This window comes from Phragmites australis, chromosome 22, assembly GCF_958298935.1.
Source record: "Phragmites australis chromosome 22, lpPhrAust1.1, whole genome shotgun sequence".
Taxonomy (NCBI): domain Eukaryota; kingdom Viridiplantae; phylum Streptophyta; class Magnoliopsida; order Poales; family Poaceae; genus Phragmites; species Phragmites australis.
Window position 1 is genome coordinate 3,850,225 of NC_084942.1, and position 20,877 is coordinate 3,871,101.

The 20,877-nt window shown below is 41.2% G+C and overlaps 1 protein-coding gene across 3 annotated transcripts; it reads left to right on the forward strand.

Moving 5' to 3' along the window:
- Positions 1–5,960: 5,960 nt before the first annotated feature.
- On the forward strand, positions 5,961–15,117 carry LOC133904464 (uncharacterized). Of its 3 annotated transcripts, none has more exons than XM_062345988.1 (18): positions 5,961–6,237; positions 6,922–7,062; positions 7,208–7,378; positions 8,140–8,202; positions 8,279–8,368; positions 8,460–8,753; positions 8,893–8,990; positions 9,790–9,825; positions 9,932–10,052; positions 10,134–10,370; positions 10,965–11,060; positions 11,148–11,213; positions 11,390–11,428; positions 11,518–11,652; positions 11,931–12,283; positions 12,921–13,014; positions 13,420–13,605; positions 14,531–15,117. In XM_062345988.1, the coding sequence occupies exons 2-18, from the start codon at positions 6,964–6,966 to the stop codon at positions 14,627–14,629; spliced, it is 2,277 nt and encodes a 758-aa protein (XP_062201972.1). In that variant the 5' UTR covers positions 5,961–6,237; positions 6,922–6,963; the 3' UTR covers positions 14,630–15,117. The 3 variants fall into 3 exon arrangements, with proteins under 3 accessions (XP_062201972.1, XP_062201971.1, XP_062201974.1); XM_062345987.1 differs by having other exon boundaries at positions 6,929–7,062; XM_062345990.1 differs by having other exon boundaries at positions 6,929–7,062; positions 7,220–7,378.
- Positions 15,118–20,877: the final 5,760 nt, after the last annotated feature.

Consider the following 20,877-nt stretch of genomic DNA (forward strand, 5'->3'; position numbering starts at 1 on the left):
TTCTATTTTCTAAAATACTAAAACTCAGGATGTTACATATACTCCAAATCCAGGATGACTATGTTATCATTTATGAAATGCTCTCATTCACCACTAAAAAAAAGACTATCAGTGTTAGTTTTTCAACTAAACAGTTCATAAGTGACAGTGATAATCATCAATTATTACTGTAGGTTGCGAAATCGGCAGTGATGCAACTATTATTGTCGTTTCATAACATGGAACGATAGTGATAGTCTGATTATCATTGTCGCTTAATAATATGAACCGACAGTGATGATCATCTTATCACAACCGTTTCTGGTCTTTAAACCAACAATGATAATTATGCACCCCCTATTTATAATCTGTTGGCAAATATATATTCGCATATAACAAGCATAGATAATTCACATACAACAAATCACATATATACATATCGCACTTATATTCACATACATATCATCATTCATATACTTTTCAAATATGGTTCACATACAGTTCATAATTCATTTATACATCAAAGGTTGCAACAAGTTTTACAATATGAGGTAAAAAGAGAGGAGATACAATTCATGTATTCTTCTTACTCTTACCAGAAGGAGACATACTAGGAAAGTCACGAGTCTCAAACATAGGAAACGTTTGGCGGTTAATTTGAGTCCACAACTCAAAATTATGGTTGTCTGAGTCATAAAACTCACCATTTGGATAGATAACCTCATTAAGCAGCCACCTGACGAGTTGTTCTTCAATGGCTACAAGTTCATGGTGTAGCAAGGACTGGTTTCAATCTCATGCACTATCATTAATGAATTGGAGACATTAGTCCGTCAACATGTATAAAAATTGAAAAGTAGGCATAAAAAATATGTATATCATTCTCTGAGATACTCTAATTGGTGATTATTCGGATGTACCTGCATACATAGAAGCCATATAAATTGTTGCTTGGATCCTGTTTGTGATATTACAAAAGTTAAATGAATCTTCAATGCCATGGAATGAGATGTTACTACGAATTGCGATATATGAATATTTTATACATACCAAAAAGTCTTTTTGGATTATGAATTCAGTTTGGTATGGGGTGTATCGCACTCTTTGCATAGTATCTCGCGAACACCCTATGCATGATTGTGAATAGTTATTTAAACTTAGATGTGATTGAATGAATGAAAGATGACTAGAGCTTATTTATAGAGGAAATGATCAAGTTTACCTTTGGAGCATATCTATAAAGTATTGGTATCTATTGATAGGTTTGTTCCATGAGTCCAAGATAACGATTTTGCTCATGTGTAGGCCAATAGCAACAAGCATCTAGTGCAAACTATACATATATTTCACCATAATCATTAGTCCTAACATCATGATGCAAGTAAAGAACAAAATCAATGATAATGTATAGAAACACATACTAAAAGTTGTAGGGCAAAAGTATATATTTATTGTATTGTTGCTTGAGAAGAGTCATGACTATGGTCTTCTCAGTCTCAACTGGGCTTTGATTGACAAGTTTCTCGTTTACAAGTGCTAGGTCATGAAATCCACACGGGGCACCGTTCTCTCTGGCTGTCTGCATCTTCATTCTAGATAAGAACGTAGTTAGACATTAATTTTATCGATATTATATTACAAGGATGTATACCGCAAAATATATGTAAGGTACTTATAGAGTCCATCATCTTATGAGAGAATTGTTGAGGGTGTCTATGCTGAACAAGTCATAGAAAAGGCCGATGTAGATGTAAAATGCACCCTCCTCTTTGTGCAAATGTTCCTCTTTAATCCTTAAGGTGATCATATGTGGAAGTGTATTCTAGTTGGACTAGTTTATATACCAGTTGTATAAGCGTCACACTTAAAATAGCAGTTTTTTTAATTTGGATGGGGGTGGGGTGGGGAGCATCGGCTTCTGCATCTTGAACTTCACTTTCTCTTCTTCTTTTCCTCTTCATTGTTGTTCTCCTTGTGGACTGCAAACGCCTCCGTATTAGCCATTTTCATGATAGGTACCTTAGAGATGCACTCAAAGTCTGATGGTGGCTTATATTGTTTTGTGGCCATCTCTATGTTGACCATTGAAATGAAAAACTTAGTTGCCCTATGCTTATTAGGAGATACAAATTTCTAACCACTCTACTCTAGTAATGATGTTTATACTAGCACTGAAACCCTTCTTATGCTTTTGAGGTGGTGTTGAATTCTAATATGGGAGTGACATCTAAGGTTGAGGTGGTAATGACTTTTGAGATGAACGTGGCCTCTGAGGTGGTAGTGACTTCTAAGGTGATGGTGGAGGGCTTGGCTGCAACGGTGACTACTGTAGGAGGTCCCTTGTTGGAGAGGATGACGTTGAAGGGTCGTCTAAGATGGTGAGATGCTTACACCATAGGATAAAAGTGTGGATGACATCTCCTAGAGTCGTTATTGCGTCATCTCTGGGGATCTCTAGCACAATTCCATCGAACTTGTTATATACCATGTCCCCTTGGATCTTGGTGAAGCCTGCAAGTATCAGGTGGGTGTGCATGATCTCTCCTTCCATGCATGGATAAGTCATGCCTATAGCCACCTCTATCATGATGTTCAGCCCAAAGTTTTTTCCAAGATTTTCTTTTATCTTTTCTATTGTCTAGTAAATCCAAAATGGCAAATAAAAACCAAAGAAATAGCATAACACTTCAAATAAATCTAGAAAATTCTAACAAACAAAAAGAGCATGGTGATTCGAGCAAAATTATTTCTAGCTCATTTTACTGACTCTAATGTAACTCTAAGTCTTATTTAATTATTTCTAATCCATTTTCTATTGTTGATGTAATATCTTTAGTGTTAATTAAATTATACAATATTAATTAACTTAGATATTGATGAGGATGTGGAGGTGTAGTACTTTTTGGAGGAAATAGAAGAATGATAATATGGAGGCTAGCAGCTCCATTTGCCATGACATCATTCAGTTTACTATTTCTTATATTTGAATTTATAGTTATATGGATTAATTTCTACCATGTTGGATTTCATTGGACTAAAACCAGAAGGAGCAAAAGAGCTTAGATATTGATGACGATGTGGAGGACTTTTTGAAGGAAATAGATGAATGCTGATCTTGATATTGGCTGTTCCATTAGCCAGGGCCCTCAATGATAATGTGGAGGCTGAATGCTCTATTTGTACTTTTAAATATCTAAGTACTGTCGAACTTGCAATCTTAAGTATTTGGACATCTTTGTATATGTCTGATGAACAATTTAAGGGAGGTTTTCTTATTCTAAGAAATATATGTGACCATATTCGTTTCGATTCATATTCACTCCAAATTTATATTCGAGACTATCCATATTTATATCTATATTCGAAAATATATATATATAAAATGAAAACAAATACGATAAAGACATTGCCCATCCATATCCAATCTATTTTCATCAGTACCATTCACCATGTGGTCTTATTCCAAGTGCAAAGTCACCGACCCGTGTCCCGGTCGTTGATTTTGGGGGACAGATTCACTAATTTTCGAGTGCTTGGAGGTTTTTTTTCTTTTCGGTCCATGTTCTGCCATTAGATTGGTGTTGTTCTATTGTTGTGCTAGCAGGTCCGCATAACATCGGGTTCAATTGTCCTCATGAAGCCTCTGAGTGCTACAATATTTATGGTATGCTTCTATTGAGGTGACGCACATTGTCAGTTGGTCTGTTTCTAGTGTGTTTAAGAAAATTACATGCCTTGTAGATAGCTTTATGCAAATTTCCCTTAATCCAACAACAATATAGAATCTGTACCAATTGTTAGTTACCGTGTCTCTCTCTCTATCTCTATCCCCTCAAAGCACTGTCGTTATCTCACCTCAACCCAGTTGTGACTCAATTTCTACTTATATAAGAACATGAGTTAGTTCATATGTCACTTCTTTTTTTATTCTTATCCTATCTAATAAAAATAAATAAATTTCATAAACCTATCATTTTTTTCCTAATAGTCACAAACCCATCATTTTTTTTTTGCCTATTTCACAAACCCACTGATACTTTGGAGTCTTCTCACAGACTCACCACTTTTACCGTTTTGGTCACTGTTCACTAGTACTGTTTACTGCCACAATGGTTTTCAATTTCTCCAAAAATCAATAGTCTTCTGTTTTCCCAAAAATCTTAAAACTTTTTGTACTTGTTCTATAGTCCATGTGCAACCCATTTCAATTGGATTTACACAAAAATCATGTGTAGAATTTAAACTAAAATTATCCAAATACTGTTATTTTTATAAGTTCTAATAATTTTTATCGCATCAAATAAAATCCGAAAAATCTAGATAAATTCACTAATATTCTTATTATGTGATGTTCTAATTTAGAAATTTATTTTCAGCTATAGTTTATATGGTGAAAAAGTGAGTTTCTTTGTAATGCTCCATTTATATGCAATAATTTTAAAAATGCAGGCAAATGGAGAATTACAAAAGAACTCACTTTTTCACCATATAACTTAGGGATAAAATAATTTTAGAAATTATTAAATCACATACGAAGAATAGTAGTGAATTTTCCTAAATTTTTAGAATTTTATTTAAAGTACTAACAATTGTTAGAAGCTATAAAAGTAGCTTTTTAGAATTGTAGGTTAAATTCTATACCTAATAGGTTGCACACGGATTATGAAATATATATAAAAAGTTCTAGAATTTTTGGATTAACAAAATACAACTGATTTTTGGAGAAATAGAAGACTACTGTGACGTGACCAGTACTAGTGAATAGTGACTGAAAATGCAAAAGTGGTGGGTCTATGAGAAAACTGCCCAAAGTATCGGCGGATTTGTGAAATGGACTAGAAAAGTGGTGGGTTTGTGACTATTAGTTCAGAAAAGTGATGGTTTTGTGAAATTTACTTAATAAAAATTCTTAAAATTCGAATAATTTATCTACTTTTGTCATTCATCCTCTTCCTCTAGTCTCCCCACCTCGTTACCGGCTATGAATATAGGACTCGTTTTACAAATGAAAAAATTATGAGCAAAATTAGTAGATAATTTTCTCCTATTTTTTCAGATACCATTTAAAATCAATTTACGACATCGCTCCTAACGTATTCATTCAACGGCGCTCCCATGGGTACTTAAGCTAAGTCAAAGCAGAACCATCGGATAAACCATTGTGCTTTTCCATAAAAATTGCATACAAGTTAAATTTTTGTGTCGTAGTTGTTGGCGCCTTAGGTGAAAAAGGATTTTCGTGTGATTCTTTTAGTCAGTAGATGTATATGCGTACGCATGTATTTATCAAGTACAGAGTAATACACCGTATAAAAAAATGCAATAGTCAATATTCCTTATAATAGATATATTTAATTATATCATAAGAATCCTAAGATATATTTTGAATAGATAGAATAGTGAATTTGAATGGAGACATCTATTCTATTGCAGATTTAACTTACCCTTTATTTTTTGCCTTTAGTAGGTTTAGTATTTCCGGCAATTGCTATAGCTTATTTATTTTTTATGTAAAAAAGATTGACAGGGCTAAATTTTCTCAATGTATTTGGGGATCATAATACAATATTTTTAGTATAAGTAATATAATATGATAGGGTATCTATCTCTTTCAGGGCAGGGCATGAGTGAAAAGCAGAACGCCACGTGATTCTGCGATTTGTTGCCTGAAACCGTTCGAGAAAAAAAAAAGTTCCGTTGCGTATCTATCTCTTTCAGGGCAGGGCATGAGTGAAAAGCAGAACGCCACGTGATTCTGCGATTTGTTGCCTGAAACCGTTCGAGAAAAAAAAAAGTTCCGTTGCCTGAAACGCAGCCTCGGCCCGTCTATCCATCATCCAACCCATTCAGACAGAACCAGCCCAGCCCAGACCAGCCCAATCTCAGCCAGGACCATCAGGTGACGTCACTCACGTCCACAGGCCCGGCCCGGCCCACCTCGTCAAACCCAACTACACGACACCCACATGCCTCCTCGGTTTCCTCTCCCCCTCGTCTCTCCCGTCGCGTCCGCCCCTCGCCGCGGCAACTTCCACCGCCGCCGCAGCGCCGCTCCACGCCCACCCGTCGCGCCCCGCGCCCCGCGCCCCGCCCGCCTCGCTGCTGTCCGTCCTGCCTCTCTAGATTCTTATCCTCCAAGTGCTTCGACCGCCCCATGCCGTCTTAAACCCTAGATCTGCGCCCCTCATCCTCTTCGCTGGCCGCGGCCACATCCCGACGCCGGCGCGCCGCCGATCGCCGCGATTTGCCCGATCCCAGGTAACGTGCGGCTGCTTGCTAAGTATCGTCGTCGCTCCACTTAGTTCAACCTTTGGCCCCGTTCTCCCAGAATCCTCGTGTGCCTAACAACTGATTGCTCTATATGCACTGCTTCCATCCACTCTGCTGTTACCGATGGATCGATTGATTGGTACCGAGATTGACTTGAGCGTGCTGGGATCGCTACTCGGACTCATGTGGGACTGGGATTGCCAGTTTGCTAGTGGTGCGACGATTGTGAATTTTCGCCCTGCTTCTTATTGTGACCGGAAGCTTTATGGGCATAGACTTAGATTGGCGGAGCCTTTTGAGTTGAGCTGTTCATCCACGGGATGGTTCCGTTTCTGTTGTTTTCGGTTATGTTACGACAGTTTATCCGGCTTGTTTGGATACATGTGAAATCTTTAAGTTTTTTGGTTGACCAATTTTAGGAAATCTTTAATTTGAAATTAAGTGTTTTATTAATTATTGCTCCCTTCCCGTGTTTTGATTTCCGAATTGACCGTGTTTCACGTGAGGGTCAGTTGTGATTGGTTCGGAGGGTTACTAGATACTGGACCTTTTCTAGGCACAAAATCACCAAGAAGATACTTGCAGAGTTATTTCTACTTGTGCTATGCTGATGCTTACTAGTTTAATGGATATTTTGTGATCCCAATGTCCTTATGAAATACTTATTACTAGTTTGTAGGTTTAGCTTCTCCCAGTTTAGATAGGCACCCTTCAATGCATCGTGTTGGGAGTGCCAGTAACACGTCTGGCTCAACTCGACCGAGAAAGGAGAAGCGCTTCACATATGTGCTCAATGATGCTGATGATAAAAAGGTATGTTGCACCTTAAAATAAGCCATTGTTGGCAGCTCTTTCAAATTTTTCTTTAGATGTAGTTGTTCTCAGGTGTTCTCCGTAGGTTTGAATTTTGAAATAATCCATGTTCCACTGAAAGGACCTGCTGATGCATTATCTTCAGTTTGTTTTTCAGCATTGTGCGGGGATCAACTGCTTGGCGTATCTAAATGGTTCTGCTCTTGGTACAAGTGATTACCTTTTTAGTGGGAGTCGTGATGGTACCTTGAAAAGATGGGAATTAAATAACGGGGATGCAAGCTTCTCAGCAACTTTTGAGTCACATGTTGATTGGGTATGCCTTTTTCTGTTTTTTTCTAGCTGATTTTGTTATTTAAAACAGCAATCACTGTTGGAATTGAATTGCTGCTTGGCCATATGTTTATAACTCTTAGCTCATCTGCTTAACAATTTCAAAGGATCTCTCTGGGATTAAGCTTATCACATCCGTTCTTGTGTCTATATATTTTATTTAGCATGACATCATCTGAGGTTTACTATTTGGGGTTAAAGGCTTATCGTACTCATTCTTGTGTCTCTAGAAATTCCAGCATGAAATCATCTAAGGCTTACTATTTGGGACCAATAGGATTGACATTTTGGGAACATTTTATTAACATATATTTAGATTGATATATTCAAGTTGGTTTGCATTTCTGTTCCTTCTTCTGCCCAATTCCTTTTTTTTTGTATTTCCTAATTGTAGTGTTTAAATGAGAACATTATTGTGTCGTTTGTAAAGGGTGAGAGGTCATATGGGACAAGTGCTGTGATCTTTGCTCATTGGCATATTTGCTAGATTCTTTGTTACGTTATTTGGATTAAACAACATAAGCTAGAAAGAAGACTGATTATACGTTTTGTTTCTTTTTGTAAAGTGGAATGGAGATTGGTTATTTCGATAAAACACTATGCTTGAAAGTTAGGAAATGGATATTGGCAGTTGATGGAGAACACTTCTGGAGCTTGAAACTAACGCTTAATATCTGTTTGTAAAGTGGAATATCTTGTCGTACTGAGTGTTTATTGTCGTTCAAGCTGTTCCTTGTTGTGCAGGTTAATGATGCCATTATTGTTGGCCAGAAGCTTGTTTCCTGTTCTTCAGACACCACCCTAAAGGTTTTTTGTTTCAGTAATTTCTCTTTTTAACTACTGTTTACGGAGCCTACATCCCTTCTAATTTCTAGTTTCACAGGTATGGAATTGCTTTTCCGATGGTGCTTGTACCAGGACACTCCGCCAGCATTCTGATTACGTGATTTGTCTTGCTGCCGCTGAAAAGAATGTAATATTACCCATGGTTGTGCTTTTTCTGTGGGACTATTAGCTTTTCATCATTTTTGGTTTTACATGGTTTTTGCTCCTCTGTATTGTAGAACAATATTGTAGCCTCTGCTGGTCTTGGTGGCGAGGTCTTCATATGGGACCTTGATGCTGCTCTTGCTCCTGTAGCCAAATCTCTAGATGCAAAAGAGGATGAGGTTCCTAATGGGAACTCTGGACCTGCTTTGACAACATTGTGCAATGTAAATTCTAGTAGCAACATTTCTTCCTCCAACGGACAATCGCATGGGTACAGTCCAATTACTGCCAAAGGTCACAAAGATTCAGTTTATGCACTGGCTATGAATGATACAGGAACCCTTCTTGTCTCTGGTGGCACTGAAAAGGTACTGCGCTTTTCGTCTTTGAGAATAAGTATGGAGTTTTTCTTTATGATTGGGGCACCAGTTAAACTGTCAGTTTCTGTAGACTTTTGCTAAAAGACCTCTCCTAGAATATTTCCTTATATTCATTGGTCTTATGTAGGTTGTCCGTGTTTGGGATCCCCGGACAGGTTCGAAAAACATGAAATTGAGAGGTCACACTGACAATATAAGGGCTTTACTTCTTGATTCTACAGGAAGGTTTGTGTCTTGGGATCATCAAATGAGCTCTTGTAGATTCATCTAGTCTATGCTGTTCCAGTTCCTTGACAACATCACTTGAAAATTGCATTTCACCTTTCCTATTGTTGCTGCACGCTTCACTGCCATCCAAATCTATCCTCACTGTTTGCCATAATAGTGTATCAGTGATCTTTCAGTTTCCTGAAGCCACTTTTGTTATCCTGTTGTAATTAGGACACATAAGTTTGCATCTGTGATAATACCAAGAGATTCGTGTTTCCCGGTTGTTTGCTATGCTAATACTTGGATTACCAAGTTACTGTTCACAGTTAAAGATTCTGGCCTTCTATTACATTGTTCGTCCAGAAACATTCTTTTGTGTTGGTCAGCACTCAGCACTCACCAGTCAATTCATCAGCAGTTCAAATCATGAATTTAACTGTTAAGATTAGTAGGTTAATGTCAAATGTGACATTAATTGGCAATTGTCCCAGTTACCATCCTAGTCAGGTATTGTGCCATGTTGTTGACATTGAAATGGCTTATATGACAAGAAATGACTGGGATGGTGATGCCATGTTGGTGGGCCTGATTACTCCTGATTTGTCTCATTTAACCGGAATATGTTATTTTGGATTAAATTGCTATTTTTATGGATTTAATTGCTGGTTTTGGTTATAATAACTACAAAAAATATGGTTTTGGTAAACACAAAATGCTCTTTCTCTGGTGGGGGTGGGGGGACTATTTGAAACTGTTTCAATCCTGTTAGCTTTCATCGAACCACTTGCTAATCCTTTTTGCAACATTGTTTTAGGTATTGCCTATCAGGATCATCTGATTCGATGATAAGGTAAATACACAGCTCCAATATCCTCCCCCTCTCTCTCTCTCTCTCTCTCTCTCTCTCTCTCTCTCTCTCTCGACATCTTAGGTGCATATTTTTATATACTTTGCAGACTATGGGATCTAGGACAGCAGCGTTGTGTTCATTCTTATGCTGTGCATACTGATTCAGTTTGGGCGCTTGCAAGCACACCTTCATTTGCTCATGTCTACAGTGGTGGAAGGGATCAGTCCGTGAGTAAAAATAATATCATGTATATTGAATAGTCACTTTACTTCTGCGTTCTGAACTTTCCTGTTTTCTTGTATTTTTAGGTATACCTGACAGATTTGTCCACAAGAGAGAGTGTCTTACTATGCACAAATGAACACCCTATTCTACAGTTGTCATTGCAAGATGACACAATATGGGTTGCAACAACTGATTCTTCTGTTTATGGATGGCCAGCTGAAGGGCGCACACCCCAAAAGGTTTTCCAAAAGGGTGGCTCATTCTTAGCTGGGAATTTGTCATTCTCAAGAGCAAGAGCTTCTTTAGAAGGATCAGCACCTGTAAGCATGACAGTTGTCTTCTTTTGTCAATTAAGTTTCTTCGTTGAAGATGGTGTGTTTTGAGCAATTATTCTGTGTGCCGTATAATAACTTTGTTCGATATTCATGTCATATGTTGTCCACAATCAGAGTTTCACCTGCCATTTTTTATGCCATACTTTCACACATGGAAATTAACTTGTCTATGTTATTTTTTGAAAGACACTAGTGTTAAAACTGAGTTCTGTAACAGAAACCTTGTAAGCTTAACCTTGAGATCAGCTGGTTTTCTTAAATTGCCCACTAAGTCTTTCTTCTCAGTTTGGTACCCTGGCGCTTTCACTTCTAATATTCTTTCCCTTCTTGGATACTATTGATACTTGATGCCAGATGCAGCCCCAGTTCTTTTCAACCCCTTTGTTCTGTTATCCTCATATCGAGTCTTTCTCTCCTCATGAATGCTGTAAATATTCCCAGCAACTTCTCAATTATCTACATAATGCTGTAAATATTTCAATGCCTGATCAACAGCAGCTTTGTCCACTCAATTCTCATCTCCTAGTGGAATGTTAACTAATGGTGATTAATAAGTACTTGTGGTCTATTCCACTTTAGGTCCCTGTATACAAAGAACCATCTTTCGTTATTCCAGGAGTCCCAGCGATAATTCAGCATGAGATCATGAATAATAGAAGGCATGTACTGACTAAGGTGATGACAAGATTTCTTTTATTGTGTTCTGTTACCAGACTACAATGAGTGGCATCTTGATATATGCATGCATTTCCTTTTTTACAGGATACTGCTGGTTCAGTCAAATTATGGGAGATTACACGAGGAGCTGTTATTGAAGACTTTGGCAAGGTTCTTGCCTGTTCTTGATTTCTTGGATGCTTTTTCTCTTGTACAGATATATGTGCACATGTTATGAATTAGCATTGCTTATTTGAATTCCGTTTCGGAAGTTCACAGTTCATACTGGATGCTTGAACAAACTAGATTTTGTTAGAATGTTAAGCCACTTCATTTTGATTATGCAGGTTTCATTCGAGGATAAGAAAAAGGAGTTGTTTGAGATGGTATTACCGTCTTACTGAAAAAGTTGTGATTCTATATTTTGTAAGAAATTTGCTACCTATTACTATGTAATTTGTTTCTTAATTATTAGGTAAGCATACCTGCCTGGTTTACTATGGATGCTCGATTGGGATGCCTGTCTGTCCATCTGGATACTCCACAATGCTTTTCTGCGGAAATATATGCGGTTGACTTAAATGTTGCTGGAGCACAGGAAGATCTTAAGGTTTGCACAGGAACATGTCATTATGTGTACTTGTTACATCTGTTTTGACACTTATTCATTCTTTGGTCGAGCCAATAGTTCAATTCTGTTGTTAAGTTGCACTGGAAGATCCTTTTTTTATTGATGGAATTTTAATTCTTGTTATTGCTGAAAAGCATTCATGATACCTATCAATAGAGTGCACTTCGCCAAAATATGATATCCTCTGCCTACTAGCAAGAGAGGTACTGACTGTGCCCAATCTCATCTTCTGAATGGTTCTCCCAACAACTGTGCAGATTAATTTGGCTCAGGAGACCCTTCGTGGTTTGCTAGTTCATTGGAGTAAAAGAAAGCAGAAGTCTAGTTCACACAGCTTGTCAAATGGTGACAGTTCAACAGGGAAAGATGTACCGTTGAAAGACCTACCCCATCCAAGATCTGAGGTGGATGATGGAACTGAAAACCATGCAACTCATGTGCTTCCCTCATTTGAGTTTTCTACAGTTTCACCTCCGTCAATCATCACGGAAGGTTCTAGCGGAGGGCCTTGGAGAAAGAGAATTACTGATTTGGATGGAACCGAGGGTGATCTCCCATGGTGGTGTGTGGACTGTGTCACTCACAATCGATATCCAAAAGAGAATACTAAGTATGCTGATATGCTCACTTCAATCCCCCTCCTGAGATGATATCTAACCCTTGATATATCTGAATTTTTCTTTGCTTTTGATCGGAGATAGGTTAACTTGCAATAGAATAGCATCTTAGAGGGTCGAGCAACATTTTGTAGCTGTAGTTAGTAAGACAAAGATGCATCTATTTCTAAATTTTAAGGTAGTGCAATTTGCAAGTTTTTCATGTTGCTTGATATGTCTCGGAACAGTTCAGTTACGGTATGCTTTCACAATCTTTCACAATTTTTACGGTATACTAGTTCACATTAAGCTTCTATTGAATAATTAGTCATCCTTGAGTTCTGTTGAACGTATATTACCTTATTTTCTGCTATTAGTTTTTCCTTCACTATGTATCTTAATAGGGAGAATCACATACAGATTGGCACTAGAGCCTACTTTTATTGCAAAGTGCAAACAGTAGGAGGGGCTACTGAAAATATGCACTGTAAAAGAAGCGTGCACGCACTGCATGCATGGGTCTTATTTGTCTTACTGGAAGGAAGATATGGGCAAATGGAAATTTATGTATGCTTTCTGCATGATAATGCCCTAGGTAGCATAATTTTCATGGGGTAATTTTTCTCCTGATGTTTTCTTTCTTCAATGCAGATGTGGCTTTTATTTGCATCCTGCTGAAGGCTCACCTGCACCGAACATAACTCAAGGGAAACTCAGTGCTCCACGGATATTGCGGATTCATAAAGTAAGATGTTCTCAAAATCATTGATCCACAAGAAATGCAAGATATTAAGTGTCAAATGGTGAATCCTCCAGCACATAGTGAATGCTAGAAGCAGTTATTGGCGATGGATGGATGAATCAGCTCTGTGTGGGGAGAACTTAGTGTGTAGATAACCAACTATGTTTTTGCGTGCATGCAATGTGAAAATATCTAACTACTTACCTGTTTGCATATTATGTTAAAACATCTAACTAGATACTGTTTTGCATCCAACCTTTGGGATCCTGGATTTGAATCGTTCAGATATTCATGGCATGACTGGATAGCATAGAGTAATATTTTTGTTATTATGAAGAAATTTGTGTTATTGTATAGATCACCTTGTTTTATTCTCAAAGTTTACATCTATTCCATTTCATTGTACAGGTAGGTAACTACGTGGTTGAGAAACTCGTTCTCGATAAACCATTGGATGGAGGCTCTGACAGCACATTTGCTATGGGATTGACTTCTGGTCAATCACAACTCTCGGTGCTAGATAGTTCGTCACGGCTTGGATTAAAACCTTGGCAAAAACTGAAGCCATGTGTAGAGATATTGTGCAATAACCAGGCAAGCACTTCTATATATAGCCAGTGCATTCTATATTTAGATGTACCTTTTACCTACGTTAGGAACAAATGGAACAAGACCTGTTTCTGTGGGAAGCTATTACAGAAAATATTTACAACGAGCTTGTTCTGCAACCTATAAAAAGGCATCCATAAATAATTTTATCCGGATCTTTTCCAGTTTTGTCCACTCTTTCGTGTAACACTACCCCTACAAAAGGTCGTACAAAAAAAATACTTACGGGCTGACGTGGACAGCAACAACCTTGCCCAGTGTGTCTAAGTGAAACCTTTTAATTGGTTATTTAAAACCAGCATGTAAGGATGTTAATCATCCACATTAGCACGTAAGTAATTTTTTTGTAAACATTTTTGTAGGTGTAGCGTTAATCCTCTTTTCCCCATCAATAGCTTCCTGTGATTATGGTTTTACTTTTAGTTCCCCATGTATTTTTTTCAGTTCCATACCTTTTAAAGTTGGCTGCAGTTTACAAACAAATTGTACAAACACACACTTCGCTGGTCAAACTTTTTAAGATTTTTAGTTAAAAGTTCTGCCATATCGTCTCATAAAAGAAAAATAATCCATTCCCGTTTGACCACATAAATAATACAGACCTTCCTTGAACTTTATTGTTGCATATCATCTTGTATTTCCTAATTTTCTTAGTTTTGCCAAATAAGCACTAGGCAAATATATTTGCAGTTAATTTACTTTGTCTTCAACATCTTCTGCTTGATTTGTGTTCTTTCCCTATAATTTTACCTACATAACGACAGTTACTTTAATGATTGGGGTTTTACTCAACTAAAGGGACGGACATATGCTAAAATCTTGATTATGTTTTGTGGCCTTCATGTTCTAGAGCAAAGGGCTTCATAGTCTGTCTTGTTCAGTTTGCGCTAAACAATACTCTGTGAAGCAGGTTCTATCGCCTGAGATGAGTTTGGCCACAGTGAGAACATATATCTGGAAGAAGCCGGAAGACTTGATTCTTCATTATAGAGTGGTCCAATCAAGATGATTGCAGCTTCAAATGTACATGCTCACTTGGTTCATCAGATGTGTCCAGCATGTCCGCACCACGTAGATGGTGTTGTTGAAGATATGCATGGCTTAGAGAGGAAACCGTCGTCTTACAGAAGGAAATGCTCTTGTGCCGCCTTTGCCATTCCCGGAAGTTTGCTTCTTTGTAAAGTAACTGATTTTGCTCTGCTAGTGAGATGTATCATATCACAGGTATAAAGTTCTCTGCTGGCTACCAAGCTTGTAAATGTAGAGATTGGGTGCTTAATAAAGATTAAGTGGATATGTTTTTTCTGTTAAAGATTAAGTGGATATGTTTTTTCTGTTTCTTTTACATACAAGGTTTGTAAGAAAAGCATCAGATGCTCTGCTCAGACCGTTTCGTCATTTCGCCATCGATTATTGTATTTCACCCCGTTGCATCGTCTTGGACCTGTTTGGTCCATACCATGGAAAGAGAACGGGAACAATAAATTGTTTTTGAGATGTTGCCTGAGCGATATGTATGTTCGCATGCCTGTGGTGCTGTACTGACGTGACAGGATTTTGGAAATTTCCCTGGTTTGGTGAACAGGGTAGTTTGTTTTGACTATGCTGTTCTTGTGATGCTAGCCAGCTTGAAGTAGCGGATCTGGAAGCATTGATTAGTACTAGGCTGATTGTTTTCTGGTTGCACAGATCATGATAAAGGAAGATTAAAAAATTGGGTTCATCAATTTTAGATATGTCAATATTTATTTGTGAATTTATCAATATTTAACACATTTACTTAATTATAAGGAAAATGGTAGTCTTTCATGTATGTATATAATTTTAACATGTAGACGACAGTAATATGAATTTAACAAAATTTGTTTTATATTTTTTTGAGTTTTAGATTTTTTTTGTATTTTAAATTATTTCAGTTGATTTATCAGTATAAAAAATATTATTTTTCATTTTTTTCTAAAACTTCCCAAAAATAAAAATTATATTATACATATACATATATGTATACGTATATCTATATGCACAATGAGCATTACCCTACCGTAGCTACAGTAATCAGGCTGGGAGCCCGCGAACAGATAGATGCCTAGAGATCTCCTGAGACTTCACTGTTTGGAGATAATTTTCAAACAAAATACAGAATCATATAAGGCAATGTAACAGCAATCCTTTGGGTTGTTTCTCACTCCCTCCAGTAAAAAAGACCTTTGGAAATTCATGATAAATCAACCATAGCTCTGAAAATATTAATTCTTGCGCCATTAATTTTATAAATTCATAAAATTTAATTTTAAATTATGGTCTTTTTATTTGAAGTTATTTGAATACTCTATTTGATTTCAAATTCGAATTTGAGCTCTTTTATCCGTAATTGCTTATTTCGATCGAAATTCGTATTTATAGACCAAGACCGGCCCAAGGAAGGCCCTAAGGACCAAGATTACCAGAAAGGCTTAGAGGAGGAGGAAGCAGATTTTCAAGGCTGTACTTCCTCATTTGATCATATTTCACCCTAAAGACAAAGTGCACTGAGGGCTGGAGAGAATGCTCCCAGTGCGCAAGAAAGACGAAGGCAAGAAATGACAACCGCAAGAATGACGAATGAGGGGGTAACGGTTCGTTGCCCCTCCCCTTTTCTATCGTGGGGAATTCAAACGCCTTATTCATCGGCGCAATATGCGAGGCGCATCTCCCTCGATCCGCGTGGTTGCCAGGCGCGCCTCCCGCCTCATCATCACTTTCCTCGAAAGTCGGAAGGGCACGCGCCCTTTCGGTTTCCTCCTTAGGCTATACCAAGAGCCTGGACCAAAAAACTGCAAGGCCCACAAGGATTTCGGCACCTGGCGACAGAAAGCCATGTGGCACCAATGCTGTGATCGGCCTCGAAGAAATAGGGCCCCATCCGCAGTCTCTGGGCCATCACCTGCCGATGGGTCTGGGGGCTGTTGTCGGTGATATAGTAACTGGAGGTTCCCGAGTCCCGAGGCCAGGACAGCACAGTGCCACATGGCGCCATCCCTCGGGGACCATCCCCCCGAGGGCCCGAGAAAAGCCAGACCCGGGAGGGGGTGCTCGAGGACAAGAACAGTTGGCCCCCGAGTACCTAGAGTTCCCCGAGGACCCGAGAAGAGCCAAGTCCGAGAGGGGGTGCTCGGGGCCCAGAACAGTTGGTCCCCAAATACCCAGAGTTCCCCGAGGACCCGAGAAGAGCCAGGCCCGGGAGGGGGTGCTCTGGGCCAAGAACAGTTGGTCTCCGAGTACCTAGAGTTCCTCAAGGACCTGAGAAGCCCCTTACCGGTGGACCCCACAAGGGCCCCACGGTGAGGTGCCAATCGGTGGGAAGCCCGATGCTGCATTTAAGGGGGAGCGTGGCCGGTCACATCCAACCACTCCCCCCCACGCCTGTCATATTGAGTATGTCAGTCCCTGCCACCGCCTGACAAGAAGGCGTGGGGACAATTAATGCGACGGGTCCCATCGCACATCACTCTGCGGGGCCAATAAAGGAAGATGGCTTAAAGATATTGTCGATGGGCTCGAGGAGTATCGCCTATCGCCCTACCGCGTCAGACCGTGTCAGATCTACTCTGACCAGACGGGCATGCGGGGATATTCAGCGGCTGGCCGGTGAGCCCCCCTGCACCTGCTAAAGTTGGGGCGTAATGAGCGACGGGACCGACCGAAGGGCGCATTTTCAACCCCTGTAACATCAAATTTTAGACCCATGATGATTGTTTTCCGTTTATGGTTTACGGGAACCTGTGCCCCCGATCTGGGCACACTGAGCCTCCCCCGGTAGGATAAAAAAGGGGGAGCACTTCGTAGAAGGACAGGCTAATCGAAGCTCACTCGACACAAGTTCAGATAGACCGGCACTTGAAGACCGAAGCTCAAGACTTGTTAGATAGACCAAAAAACCTTGTAACACAGAAATCCAGAGAAAGGCATTCTAAGAGCATTAATAACACACCACACACACAAGAGTAGGGTATTACGCCTCCATGCATTTACTCCTACTAGCCGATGATCGTCCGTCCCGCCTAGGTCCCATACACTCGCATTAACCCCACGTACGAGGTAGATCCAGAATCAGCCCCCCGACCGAATCTCAAAGGGGATCCCTCAGGATCCCCGCTTGCGGTGTTCATCCACCGACAATACTGCAAGGGATCAAAACTCGGGTCTTTGATCCGCTTAAAAGCTATTCAAGACATTGGGTGGACAAACTCCCCACATTACTCAGGTAGCTATGGACACCCCCAGTCAGGCCACGGCCAAAACCCCTTTCTTCTTGGTCTTTGGAGCGGAAGTCATGCTCCACTCTGAAATCGCCCTCCAGTCACCCCGAGTCAACAACTACTTGGACGACGATCAAGTGGCGTGATGAGAGGACGACATAAACCTTATCGAAGAGTTCCACAATCGTGCTTGAATTCAAGTCGCCCGGTATCAGCAGAGCCTTAGACGCTACCACGACCAAAGGGTACGACAACAAACACTAGTCGTAGGCGACCTCGTCCTTAGGCAAATTCAGAATAAGGTCGGTCGGAATAAACTCTCCCCCAAATGGGAGGGACCCTACAAAGTGGTCGATGTCACCCAACCTGGTGCAGTCAAGTTAACCATGGAGGACGGCCGTGAATTACACAACTCCTGGAACATCGCCCTGTTGCACAAGTTCTATGTGTAGGACCGCTCGAAAACAGGCCTGTTTTCCCTATTTTATACGACCTTTCGGACGAACGTGGAATACAACCTGTAAGTTCTCAAATTCAAAAAACCAGGCTCCCTGTTTTGCAGGACCTACCGACCAGCAACGGACTCCCCGCAAATTGGTCCTCCGACCACAGCGCGCAACCACGCTTAACGACCACTACCAAACCTGGTGACCAGGGCGCTGAACAAAAAGGTGGCCAGAGACCCCAGAACAGTGCGGAGCCCCATCCCGTGTGCTCACACGATAACAGGGGTACGAGCGGCCGGAAATACGATGACAAGGCCACAAGTCCTCACTCGGGTCGAGCGCTGGTCGCCACCAATGGACTTGTCGAGTTATGGCCGTTCTACACGCCAAGAACCTCACTAGCGAGCAGGACGGGACAAGCAGAGCCAATTCTCCGCATCAACACCGGGAAAGTTTTCCCGAAAAACCCCAAGCAGTGGTTCAGACCAATCCATCCGAAAAACCGTGGGACTCCGTTTTTGTCCTCCGACCATTGGCAAGGCTCTAGAGGGAAGACGGAATAAAGATGGGCGCCATAAAACCCCAGCAATTTCCATTCATGAGGAGGATAGGTTACAAGCCGACTAGTTACACCCGATCGGACTAACTATCCTAATACTTACCTGCCCTATCCTCCCTAACTCTAATAACTAGCGCGAGGTCGGCATATAAAGCTCACCGGACTCTCGCCTCTATCTGCCCCTAAACGAGTCAAGGAACCTCTTATACTCCTCTCGGGGATGGCAGCTCACCACTCCGGGGATCGGACGATGACCAGCGTAAGGGCTAGGGTGTGCGGCTGACGCAAAGGCCCTGCTGGTGCCGATGACTAGCTCCAGCGTGCCCTGAAGACCTCCCTTCCGCTTTTCCAGCTCTTCCTCTTCATCGATCTCCTTCTCCAAAAGGTCCCAATCAATCCCCTCCTCGCCATTAGAAATATCGATGACATCAGCTAGGGGATCCACCTGGGCAGGAGAGCGGGACGGCCCTGTAGAGGATGGCTCTTTGGTCGCGAGCGCCAATCAGGCAAGTATCGGCTTCGATCTTGTGATCGTGACCACGACAAAAGCCTCATCCAGAAGCACCACGGCAGGCGGGTCCTGGGTGAGAGGGAAATCCCCCTCCGCCGGTTCATCCAAAATCATCAACCTCCCCGGCGATGAAGGAAGGGAATACGCCATGGCCTCGGGATCTGCCTACACGACGAAGTCGAATACAGGAAGAGATGAGGACATGGGTTCTTGGCGCAAAAAGCTTGAGGATAAGAAGGAAGGCAAAGGGAGGACTCGAAGAACCCTCTAACATCCATCCTTTAAAAAACTGCACATCATTCAAACCGCTCGAAACCCGAGGGGGTACGCTGAGAGAACCAAGAGTCCTTGGGACCAACGACATCCAATGACTCTCTCTCTCTCTCTCTCTCTCTCTCTCTCTCTCTCTCTCTCTCTCTCTCTTCCCCTTGGACATTTAAAAACCTCCCCACGTGATGCGAAGCTCAAAGTTAAAACTTTGAGAACGGAAGGTGTTAATGACCACTCCCTAGGCAAACGACGTTTTTCCCAAGGACCAAGTTGTAAGATCAGGCTGGGCCGCGATCACGGCGAAGTTTGGGGGCTACTGTCGGTCTATTAAGTAAAAGGGTACCCCGGCTAAATAGGCCCCATGAAAGGTGTAAACAGCCAGAGGAACATGCCTCCTGAAAAGCTGATCGGTCGCGCGACCAGGGTTAGGTTACCGCGACTAGTGCAAGGCCTCTAGTGACCAATCTTGCTATGCCTTCACATAAACCCGTGACCAGCCCTACTGGTCGCGAGACCGGATTGGACGCAACCCATCCGAAGCGTCTTTATTGGCACCCGTTCGAACACTTCTCTTCACTAGGCATCGGCTCCGACGGATAAAGTTGTGGGCGGTGCAGGGGGCATTATCCCGTCCCATAGCATTAAAGGCTACGGGGTGAAACTTTATAGGCTGACGCAGTGTCGCACGACAGATGAGACATTATCAGCCACCCAACAGGACAAGTGGACGGGGACGACGCAGAGAGGCAAGTGGATAGGGACGGCACAGAGAGGCAAGTGGACAGGGATGGCGCCGAGAGGCAAGTGGACGGGAATGACGCAGAGAGACAAGCGGACGGGACGGTGTAGAAGGGCATTGTTCCATCATGTCGCATTAAATGCGGCGAGGTAGGGCTCTACGGGCTAAGCACGACGGCACACGGCAGCACGACATACAATGTCGTCAGAGCAAGTTGGCATGCCTGTCCTCCGTAATGATGATTTGAGTTAGATATTAGAATGAGCACGGGCCATCTATGTAGGGCCCGCATGTAAGTTCTCCCCCTCCCCACTATATAAAGGGATGAGGACCCCGTTTGTAAGGTAGAGGAAAATCAATTCTGGCAAACTGCTAGAACACCGTCTGTAACCAAGTGAGATCTACGATAACACAAACACAAGACGTAGGGTTGTTATCCTCCGGGAGACCCGAACCTATATAACTTCTGGTGTCCTGAATCCACCATGTACACA

What these genes read in the sequence shown, in the direction of transcription:
- LOC133904464 (XM_062345988.1), top strand. Translation starts at nt 6,964, where the DNA reads ATGCATCGTGTTGGGAGTGCCAGTAACACGTCTGGCTCAACTCGACCG. An exon ending in TTGAGTCACATGTTGATTGG is followed by an intron (nt 7,379 to 8,139) that starts GTATGCCTTTTT and finishes CTTGTTGTGCAG; the next exon opens with GTTAATGATGCCATTATTGT. An exon ending in CTTTAGAAGGATCAGCACCT is followed by an intron (nt 10,371 to 10,964) that starts GTAAGCATGACA and finishes ATTCCACTTTAG; the next exon opens with GTCCCTGTATACAAAGAACC.